Raw genomic sequence first — 12,469 nt, forward strand, 5'->3', positions numbered from 1 at the left:
ACAGAAATTATGCTCACTCACAGCTAATAAATAAAGCTAAGAAATAGAAACTGTAGAAAAATTTAAATATTTAGGTGAAATAATCACATGTAATCTGAACGAGAAACCAGCATGGCAAAATAGAATAGATAAACTGATTACAGCTCTCAATGGCAACCAAATTGAAACCGTACAAAACAGTCACCCAGCCACAAATTACTTATGCATGTGAAACATTATTCAAAACAACAAACACAGTTGCAATAGATACTAAAGTTAGAAAGGAGAATAGTGAGAACCAGTTTAAAATTATCAAGTAAATGGAGTCTGGAGACCAGCTTCCAATGAGACAGTTTATAAAGAAATAGAACCTGTGACTAGCACAATGAAAAATAAACAAATATCATTTTTAGGGCATCTAATACAGTCAACAGATAATAGAATCAGTAGAAAAATAATTGAAAAATTATGGAAGAGTAAGAGTAAGAATAATATTAGACGGATCACAGAAGTTAAAGAAGACATGAGAGTTGCATATTACAATAGAAGATTTAAAGTACAAAACCAATACACTCAATATATTGAAAGATAAACACACTAGACTACAGACAAAAATCAACAAGCAGAAAATAGGGAGAATGATTCCAGAAGCAGAAAGAAAATTATGTTCAGAAAGGATGAAACAGTTGTGATACTACATATATCACACCCCAGAATTATATGTAGAAGTTAGAGATATTATTGTCAGTATTCGATTATTATTATTATTATTATTATTATTATTATTATTATTATTATTATTATTATTATTATTATTATTATTATCAGTATTATTATTATCATCATTATTATTATCAGTATTTCATTTGTATATTTTGCCATTTATATTGGTAAGCTGGAAGATATCCACATATGTAGGTACGAGTAATTTGTTTTGCACAAGTGGGAAAACATTGCTTTAATAACTCTGGTAATTTGAATGAGTCATATGGCTACCCCAGTGTTTGTTGTGATGTACTTGTGTCGGAAAATTCATGAGTCATGTATATATCCCAGCCTGATGAGATGAGTTTGTTGTTGTATTAGGAAAGTTCGTTGACTCATCCGAGGCATACCCCAGAGTTTGTTATTGTCTTGGGAGGAAGAAGTAGTTCAGGGCTTGGTCTTGACTAGAGATCACTCATGATTGGTGGGCAAGCAGCAATCCAGACGTATCATCTGAGAGGAGGGGGATGTTGATGTCTATAAAGGTTGATCGTACGGCGGCAACCTAAAACATTGTATGGGTGATAGTAAAGGAACGAGAAGGAAGACAACTACTACAACTACAAGCAGTAACACTGTATGAAGGAACGACAACTGACACACTGTACGGGAAGGAAGTAGTGCTGATACACGGTACTGGAGTGACACGGCAGCAATGGACTGGACTTCAAACGTTCGTGGAGCGTAGTCTTGTTATGTTCGTGGAAAGTAGCTGATTGTGGAGAGTGCTTGCGCATTAAGTATGGTAGCACTTGTGGCGGCCTAGCATTATATGTTGGTGAAAGCTATCTCAGACTTTCCATAAATTTATGTTGAGGATCGACAGACGTGTGTATATATCTTTACAACAAGTGTTAAAATATGTGAACACAGTAGTACAAGGTACAGTATCTGTGTGATGTGATAACTGCCGATTATGAGAATCGGTAAGTCGAATTAATATAGAGACAGTGAAGGGCATTTATCTTCATACATGTACATTGTTCATCGGACTATCTACAAATGGTAGCTTAGTTCTCGCTTTCGTTTTCCCACGATTTTCATTATTGTTGTTGTTGTAAATATGGAGTCTTCCAGCAATATTTTATGTGTGTATTATATGTATAATATTGTATGTTGATGAGGTGCTCATGCACGGAATTTGTTCAGAATATAGTTAGCTATTTTAGAATCAGTGTTATTGATGAACCTAGGTGCAGTTCCTACCTAATTAGTCGTTTTCAGGAGGTTAGGTAAGGCCTGCAGCAGATGTACCAGTACGCAGCATTATGTACACGCCCTGGGATATAAAGTTTATCATGCTCTTATCTAAATTCGAGGGATCCATTCTGGTGAACTCTGGCGCCCATACTACGGACATTTCGGTTAATTATTCTTATTAATTTTATTAAGTTTTTGAGTAATTTTATTTATATATTTTTATTCATGATTTTATTTATTATTATCATCAAAAAAGTTACACAGTATTGGGCTGACAAAAAGAAGAAAAGCCTCTATAAACCTTAATAAGCAGTCCTATGTTGGCTAAAAAGTTATACTGTATGAATATTTAATTTTTTAGAGGGTTACAATTAAAATTATAATCAGAATTATTTACAATTAGATATAGTTGCAAAATTTCTCAATGAGAACCATTTGAACATAAACTCAAATTTTACTAATATTTTCACTGAGAATATCGTACTTATTTTCAATAGTTCAAGATAACTCGCTGCACATCTTTGTTGCCACTGTTTTATCAAAGTTTAGTGTCATGTTTGCAAAGGCTGTTTTTAATATGCTCTCTAAATTGATATCACTTGGTTAAAGGTGAAAGTTATTTGGTTTAGTTCAAGTTCATAACTGAAAATATATGTTCACAAGAATATGCTTCCCATAGCAATATTAATACTAACAAAACTTTGAAGTGATTGTAACAAAAATTACCTCAACCATGGGAATAATTTCAAGTGCAGTTATTGTTCAGTTAAAAGATGCATGATTTGGCATTAATTGCTTGAATACAAACCTGTAAAGTCTTCATAAAAATGTTAACTCTAGGAAAAATTGTCTAATTTCATTTTGTCACATATGAGCAAATAGTTTCAATGAGACCGGGCGAGTTGGCACGCAGGTGAGAGCTTGCATCTGGGAGATAGTGGGTTTGAACCCCACTCTTGACAGCCCTGAAGATGGTTTTCCGTGATGTCCTGTTTTCACACCAGGCTGTACCTTAATTGAGCTCATGGCCACTTCCTTCCCACTCCTAGGCCTTTCCTATCTCATCGTTACTGTTACGGAGTTTTGTGGATTTGCAGAGGTGAAAGAAGGTGCGGGTTGGAATAGGTCTCAACTACAGAAGCACGAAAGATGAATTAAAATTTTAACAAGGTTATATTTTCAAAACTTAACAATGATAGCATAGAATTTTGAGCATACAACAAATAACAAGAAGTTAAATCAGGTACACAATTTAGAGAATATTTAACCGGTTCCCACTAAGGGAAATAACTAAGACAATCAGGTATACAGCCGCTGTACCAAAAACCAGTTAAGTGATTTTAACATATATTGGGCTACGGCCCGAATTCATTAACTCTTGAATTCTCAGCTCACAATCACAAAAGCTACAGGGCAGAAAACCCCTAAGTACAAGGAGCACTAGCTCCTAATTACAATGTTAAAGAAAAGAGCAGAACCGCTCTCAATATTACCAGCCTATCAAAGGCTACAACCTTCATTTCAAACTGCCCTCAAGGCACACTAAGAAACAGGGGTATTTGATACCCAACCTACAGGGCCTTTACATGAGGAAAACAAAACATCAGGTTAAATTACTGGCCCATAATACAAGATTGAATGGAGGCGATAACTTGCACTCCTACACAAGGTTTTGTCTAAAACCTATATGGCGCTAGGCCGATGATACAGGGGCTAATCCCAATCTAGGGAGGTGACTAGTTGGCAAATAAGTTTAAGACTTTAAGAAGGAAGAGAAAAACGGGTACGAAAACATAGTCACCTCAAATTCAAAATGAAGGGGAGTTTGAGAGGGAGAAGCACTCTCTATCCCCGCTTTACAGATTTGTAATTTGTAGATAGACAGAAAAGAATTCACATTTTAAAAGGGTAGGTTACATGCTAAAGGTTTTGAACCCTCCCCGAGAGTTAAACTGCTGAGCTAGCAAGAAATTAAGATGTTAACAGGTCATTATCTTGTAGATGAACTGCTGCTAGGAGAAAGAGGTGCTTCCCGCCCCCTGCTATATATATTCACACACTGAGAAAGATGTTACTGAAGTGGTCCCGAGACCAGAAAATCAGCAGTTTATATACCCTCGTGGAACATTCGAGACCGTTCATGAATGATAACAACCCGCCCACAAACTTTTATTGGTCAGCTAAAGATTACAAGTCAAAACTGAAGAAGAAATCTAGGATTGGTGGAAAATTTAGAAAATTTAGGATTGGCTAAATTTAAAACTGGCGGAAACAGAGATCACTATTGCCAACCCAAAAAATGAAAGAAAGAAATTTAACAAAGAACAAACTTATAGATACAAAATTTCTTCAAAAACAGTTCGTCCACTCCGCACCTGGGTGCACGGTTATAGTTTTTAAGTAGTGACATCTAGGTGAGAATGTCCACACTTCTTGCTACAGAGCAAACAAACACAAATCGAAATAGGCATAGTTCAGAACACTTCAAAATTTACAGTAGTGACATCTTCCAAGAAACCTTTAATTTAATACAGATTTTAAAGTTCAGAGTTTCTCCTGTAGAGAGGTTTCAACTGGCGCAATATTTGAATTCGCGGCGTGGAGGTGTACTGCCCGATACAGTTACCATAAAACTTATCTGTACCGGTGCGACACAAAGCAAATTATTTTTTAAAAAGTTTCAATCAGGCATATGGTTCAAAATAAATAGCATTGCAGGCCATATTTCATGCCAGCCTGCTATAATATCACTGTAATGGCTTATTTTTCATTCCTTTCTATTTCTACCCTCTTCCATCTTTGTAATCTTCAGACATAATCTGCTCTTGCTAGGTTTCTGAAGAGTACCCAAGTATTATGAGGTATTCTTAAATTAGTACAGTTATCTTTGTCTTTATTGCTCCCTCTTTTGATACTCTCCTGTCGTTTATCTTATGTGTTCATATTCATGTTTCTACCTTTCTATATATGACATGAAATTTCACTTGTTTATTCTTTTCTTATACTAGTTCTAATATGTACGTTAGTAAAATGGAAGTAATTCTTGTGATATTCCAAGCTTAATGTGTATGTTTTCATGTTTAGAATGTGAATTTTTTAAAATCTGTTTTCAGGAAAAGGATGCTCACAAACACAACATTTCTGTAGCTCGATGTTACCCAATGAAGAACAGGTTTCCAGACATATTACCCTATGACCATTCTCGTATAGAACTTCCGTCAACAAAGGATGATTATATTAATGCATCATTTATGAAGGTAATCGACTAAGTTATCTCTGATACTAGAATTTATCTGTTGAACAGATGTGATTTTTATGAGCGTTTTTAAAAAATTGAATCATTTGTGTTAAGTTCTTTTCATAGTAGTGCAGTGCTCAAAGTTTTATTGTAATCAATTTATACTATATGGAGATATTAATGTATTTTATGGTGGTGGTGGTGGTGGTGGTGGTAGTAGTAGTAGTAGTAGTAGTAGTAGTAGTAGTAGTAGTAGTAGTAGTAGTAATAATTATTATTTATCTTTACTGTAAGCTCCTTCTGTGAATCACTGGTAGATTGTCTGCTTCTGAATCCCAAAATCTCCAGTTCAAACCTGGCAGAGGGGGTTGTATTTTTGAATGGCAGAAAATCCTTTCAACATCCCATGCCATATGTAGAAGATCTCTGGTGATACATTTGGTGTTTACCTGACAAAATTAATTAAAATGCATGCATACGTTACCTGACAGATTTCCAGTTTCTCTACCATCTGACATGCAAGCAGATGGTATCAAATCAAACTGTCCGCACATTAGCTGAGGCCATATGAGTGGTGATGGTTGTTAATTGCATATGGTTAATTCATCTGGCTTAGGGACTGGACATTTGTCTTAATACACCACTCTTCATCTAGACACAAAAACAGGCAACAGTGATAACATCCCTCCACATGGGTTAAATCGGGAAAGCCAACCAGCTGTGAAATAAGGCTAACAAGGAAAGGCCAGACCCTGTGTCCAACTGATTTCAATGAGCTTCAGTGTACCTAGGGCAGGGGAGGGGGGATACTCAACAGTAACTCATGTATAAGGATTTATGTCAATACGCTTTTGAAAAAATTGAGGGTAAATGTCATGACACAGGATCCGCTTTGGACCAAGTGGAGGTGATAGAGCACTAAAAGGTAAACACATTTTACTAGGACGTCAGGTCCGCAACCTAACAATTTTCAAAAAATTGATTAATCCCCAATTCAAATGCAATGAATATGTACTTGGAGAGTTACACTGCAGTCAGCCAAGCAGTGGCCGAGTAATTACCGTGCTTGTCTGTCAACCTTGACAGTGTGAGTTTGAATCTCATCGCAGCTGTATTTTTTTGTACAAAATAAATTATTATTTGAGGAAATATGAGGATAAAATGCGAATAAAAACGTAAGCAATCTACAGTGAACTTTATTATCTACCTCAACAGGTACATTAAAGCTCGTTGAAATCGGTTGGATGCAGGGTCCGGCCTCTCCTTGTAATACCAATATAAATGGTCCTTTATTGGACATTATAAATGTTCCAACTAACTCATTCATGGTTGCCAGCGTTTCGCCCCAGTGTGCTAAGTTGGGCTCATAAGTTGGTAAATTGCACACCCACCAAGATGCATAGCTAGTACATACCGTGGAGGCCACTGCGTAGGCTACTTGGAGCCACCGGCAGTGCCAGTGCACTATGAGAGACTTTGTCTCTTGGTGGGTCGCAGCAACTGTATGTAGACATGCATTGTCCTGCTGAGAAGCATTTCACGTACCTGTCGAAAACATATCAGTAGCACGGTGACAACAACCTGTGCAATGTAGCGAGCACTGGTTACGTTACCCTGCAGACACACAAACTGTGACCGCAAGTTGTAACTGATGGCCTCCCACACCATGAATCCTAGGAAGGGACCTGGGTGTCGTGGGCAAATGCACTCTGGAATAGGCTGCTCACCAGGTTTACGCTGTACACTTGTTTGTCCATCACTTGCATACAGACAGAACCTACTCTCGTCACTGAAGACGAGAGCACCATTCCGCTCTCTAGTCGGCTCTTTCACGATACCAGAGTAGCCATGCTTGGCACTGTCAGTGGTAGCCTGGACAGAGGCACATGTGATTGTAATCCTGCTGCAAGCAGACGGTTCCAAATGGTCCTTGGTAACACAGCAGGTGCAACATGTGACCAGATTTAATTCCTGGATGATGTTCGGTAGGCCACTGCCGCTCGCACAGTGCGTCGATCTTGACGTGCGTCCTGGTCTACGGGTGTGGGAATGTTCCACAGATCACTGCTGAAAGCAGCAACCACTGATATATTGTACCCAACATGTACAGCAATCAGTCGATACATCAGTCCAGCTTTCCGCAGGCCCACAATGCGACCCCATTCAGTTGGCTGAATTTGTTCAACAGGAGCACGTACTCATCGGTGGGGCATGGTTGTAACCCTAGAATGAATGTTGCAAACACTGTTCACCTCTGACCTCAGCACAGTTACTGCCTGCAGACTCAAAACAGAGTGCACACGGACAGGCCTCCTGACCGCCACCTCATTGCCGACATCAGTGATATATGAATCACTAATACAGCAATCCCTCCATATGTACATATTATACATATTATACTTAAATCCAATAGCAGTCAATGCCAGAGCAAAAGCTCAGGAGTGTTTCCACATCTTTACATCTCGGATTAGAGGTCACGCTGGGTCTGGTAATGAAAAGGCAGACTTAGTAGCTAAATCAGCTGCTACGTTTCTTTCGGATATTGCATGCCATGAATCTTCAATATGCTATGTTCAAAGACAAATCAGGCAATATATTTTACATCACTGGAATATTTTGAAAATCCACAGCCTGTTTCCAGTCATTTGACTGGGTCAGGAATGGAATGAATGAAGCCCCCGTCCAGCGGCAAGGATAGTAATTGTGCTGGCTGCTGAAGCCTGTCGCACTCCTCTAGGGCAATGATTAATGAATGACAGATAAAATATGATATTGGAGAGTGTTGCTGGAATGAGATGACAGGGAAAACCGGAGTACCCGGAGACCCGCTTTGTCCAGCACAAATCTCATATGGACTGACCGGGATTTGAACCACGGAATCCAGTGATGAGTGGCCGGTGCGCTGCCACCTGAGCCACGGAGGCTACTGGAATATTTTATGGACATGTAATTTGAAAGGATCTGTTCGTGAGAAATTTTTTCCGGAAGTTCAAAATCGATTATTGTGTAAAGCATTCGTGCTAAACTTAGTTTTAACTCAGTTTTTAACTGGTCATGGAAAATTTAAATCTTATTTGGAATTATTTAAACTCAACATTACAGACGACTACTTATGCTTTTGTGGAACAGTTCAGATAGTGAATCATTTGATTTTTGAGTGTCCAGGTTTGAAATGAGAAGGTATCTTCCACAATGCCACCTGAATGGTTGTAACCTCGAACTTTCTAAATCACTGTATCATGTACTCAAGAGGCAATGTTGTTATGTGCAGTTTCTCACATTCATTAACAACATTTTTTGTAAACTAAATTTACAAGAATTCTCTTTGTTATGATTTTAAACTATAACCCTGGAATACCTTTTGTAAAATTGTTTTTGGATTTTATTGTTTTCTGATATTAATAATATACCCTGATGCCACTGAACAGTCCTTGAGGATATTGCATGTTTTTTCCTGGCAGTGTATGAAGAAAATTTAATGTTACCATTCCGCCTGTTGAAGCCACTGGGGATTGCTTATGGACCAATAGTGTGTGTTTTGGAGGTTTACTTGTCCATGATTTGTGAATGTTACTTCATCGGTAAAGAAGATAGAAGATAAATCTGGTGTGTATTGTCTTAATGATCATGTACGAAAGTTAACACAATTCTCAAAATCATTTCCTTGCAGCTCTTGATTGGAGAGATATGATATGGACAGCGTTTCTGATAGAGAACACATAGTACACTTGCCTGACTCATGCCACTTCCACACAAAGACAACAATATGGAATTTGTACAGCTAATGCAAAATTATCTTACGTTAAATCATTCATTTCAGCTAAATTAATTATTCTGGGAACTTGGTTAACCTAGTGGTATAATGATCAGTAGTAAGCCAGATGGTGATAGAGAGTACCATTTCAACGACAGACAGACATACATTATAAACTGTTATGCCTTTCAGCATTCAGTCTACAAGCCTCTGTGAAATTTATTTATTTTTACTGGTTTAACATTGCACTAACACACTGAAGGTTTTCAGTGATGCAGATAGAATAGGCCTAGGATCAGGAAAGTAGCAGCCACAGCCTTAAGGTACAGCCCCAACATTTTCCTGGTGTGAAAATGGGAAACCACAGAAAACCATCTTCAGGGCTGTGAACTGTGGGATTTGAATCCACCATCTTCCGAATGCAAGCACACAGCTATGTGATGCTACCTTCACAGCCAACTTGCTCGGTGAGTGGATTTCCGGAAATATGCTGCAATTATACACTAATAGAACTCGGAAAATAATATTTAATCTGAATTCAAACCTGTCCTTTCAAAACATTGAACAGGTAAAACTGTTCAGAATATATTTAAATCCAAAACTGCACTGTCTTTGCTTCAAAGCAGAGCAAACACCAATTTCAGAAAACCATAATTTTGTTCCAGTCTGCTGGTTTGACCAATGACCTGTCTTATAAGCTCATACCATAGCACACTTTTCTTCACTTACGCTTACTTCTTCGCATAGTCCTGCAAAGTGAGTCTCTATCCTGCAAAAATTGGATCATTTCTGAAGAGAAGTCAGTGTTGGAAAACAGTCTAAACCATGAGACTCATGAAAAAGGAGGGAAGGCAGGTTGTATTATAGCTAACAATAGCTAATAACAGGTTGTTCTCAACAACAAAGACGGCAGTCTTTTAAGGTTCGTAAATGTTTCAGTATAACAATGTAACAGAATCCAGTCTGAAGTTTGGTCCAGATAGGCTGAAAATTATATTGCATATCAATTTCCAGATACCTACATACTGGTAATACCAAAATAATAAATAAATACCGTAGTGTGTAATTTCTCAGAATGGACAAATACCCGAGCGTGAAATTGATAAGAAATCCAGTAAATCTCAATTAAGTATCAGTTTCAAGAATATAGAGAGAGGTTGAGGTATTTTTAATATTATGAAATAATTTGTCTCCATATTTTCATGGAAGTAATGTTTTTTGTACAGTGAGTTAAGTAGAAAATAACAAAGTCGTCAGACTAGTAAAGTAAACATGCAAACAAACCATTGCACATTCAACCCATTATGAGCCCTGATCTGCCCAGCTAGATGGCCTGCAGATATTGGAGGCTCACATGATCAGCATGACTACATCCGGAGTCATATCAGTTGGCTTTCATGACTTGGAGACTGATAGAATGGGGAAAACCCCCTGTGGGTGGGGGGCGTAAACGAAGAATTCACCCATGGTATCCCCTGCCTGTCATAAGAGGTGACTGAAAGGGGCAACCAAGGGATGATCAAATTAGAACCGTGAAACTACTTGTGATTAGTACCACCATGCAGGGAACACCATGGGTGGCTTTTACTTGTGCGTAACCAGTATGTTTGGTACCAAATAGGTTTGTGATTAGTAGCTAACGAGAGCGCGATGGCTTTTACAGTACCTGTGATTAGTAGTACTCTATAAGTACGGAACCCATGATTCTGGCTTGCCTATTATTAGTACCCACTGAACACCACAGGATAGTACGAGTCTCTGTGGTTAGTACACTTATATGACGAATACCATAGGTTTGCGTTGCCTGTAAATGGCGCCGCAATGTGCGAAACACTGAAGGTCTGTAATACATATGCGAATTTCATTACCTGTGAGTAGTATCATAATGTGTGGAATACCGCGAGTCTACGCTACTCTTGATTAGTACCGCAACATGACAAATACCACGGTTCTACTTTCCTAGCGATAAGTACCATTGTGAGGGAGCGCTGACTTTGATTTTGGACCTCTTTCGACTACATGTATCATAGATTCAGTATTGTGCTATAGAAGCAGTCCCTTGGTCAGTAATACTATTGTTCTATGTCTGCTTCTGTGCATGTGAGGCACTGTGGGTCGGTTCCACTCATCGTTTTAAATTCATATCCATCCATTCATTCTTTGGCCTCACGTTTTGAATTGTGATCAGTGGATGTTTTTGGGGTTTTTAATTTGCCATTTCATTTTGTCACATTTCATACCATTAGGGGTCGATGACCTCGATGTTAGGCCCCTTTAAACAACAAGCATCAGCATCAGAATGGGGAAATATATCATGATAAATGAAATTAAAAAGTGATGGCAGGAAGGTTAAGAAGTTAGACACAGAAAATATTAGACATAAGGATGGAGAAAGAACAATTTTACAAAAGAGAAGAGAGTAGAAAAGGTGGATTGAATAACTAGAAAGTTGGACAAAAAGAATTAGAGATCACTGGTATAAATAGAAACGTGTCTAATTATATAATGGACTTGGCCATGGTGGGTAAGAGAAGTAGAGGGATACTAAAGTGACAATGATCAGACTCTGTTTTTAATGATTTAATTGTACAAGGTGTGTAAGCAAGGCCATAAATCTAGTTGGAAATAGAGCATTATGGAGATGTGTAGTTAATTCAGAGGCTTGCGGACTGAATGCTGAAAGGCATAACACTCCGATGGACAGACGGACGGACTGTTTCTTAAAAAAATGCAAATATTTATAATATACAGTGATCATCAAGCAAGAGTTAATGGCAGACTCAAGCAGACTTTTTGATTGTAAAGAGAAATTTCATGCACTACATGAGAATTGTCCATGTCCCAATACTGTAACTTGATTTCTCAGAAATCACATACCCACATAAATGGAAATAACCTTTGTCTGCCATAATTAAAAGATAAGGATCGACAGTATCATCACAGACAGATTGCAGCATCCACCGACAGAAATTTACGTGTTCAGCTGGGTACAGTGGTGTTAATTGATAAATCACTGACATTTTGAAGGATAAAAGCCCCCGTAATGATGATGTTTGTGAAATACTACACTCCTGAACCAACCGGTATTCAGATGTCCCTGGGCTGATACCTATTCCTGCTTGAAAATCTGCAAGCTGCTTCCCTGTTAATACCCTCTCAGTTTTGTTAAAACAGGTACTACCACCGAGCTCGATAGCTGCAGTCGCTTAAGTGCGGCCAGTATCCAGTATTCGGGAGATAGTAGGTTCGAACCCCACTGTTGGCAGCCCTGAAAATGGTTTTCCGTGGTTTCCCATTTTCACACCAGGCAAATGCTGGGGCTGTACCTTAATTAAGGCCTCGGCTGCTTCCTTCCCACTCCTAGCCCTTTCCTGTCCCATCGTCGCCATAAGACCTATCTGTGTCGGTGCGACGTAAAGCAACTAGGAAAAAAAAAACAGGTACTGTTGCTCGCCATTTCCTGAATAACTTTGTTGTGTATTGTCTCGAAGGCATTGCAGTGCCGCAAAATAAATAAATAAATCAGTCATTCG

At 38.4% G+C, this 12,469-nt stretch overlaps 1 protein-coding gene across 3 annotated transcripts in view; it reads left to right on the plus strand.

The window, feature by feature from the left end:
* The window catches only part of mop (myopic), a 310,174-nt gene that overhangs the window by 185,621 nt on the left and 112,084 nt on the right, over positions 1–12,469 (plus strand). For all 3 annotated transcript variants that reach the window (XM_067151489.2, XM_067151488.2, XM_067151487.2), the window contains exon 14: positions 5,058–5,201. In XM_067151489.2, the coding sequence (XP_067007590.2) occupies positions 5,058–5,201 (144 nt within the window). The remainder of the gene's footprint in view (positions 1–5,057; positions 5,202–12,469) is intronic.

This window comes from Anabrus simplex, chromosome 7, assembly GCF_040414725.1.
Source record: "Anabrus simplex isolate iqAnaSimp1 chromosome 7, ASM4041472v1, whole genome shotgun sequence".
Taxonomy (NCBI): Eukaryota; Metazoa; Arthropoda; class Insecta; order Orthoptera; family Tettigoniidae; genus Anabrus; species Anabrus simplex.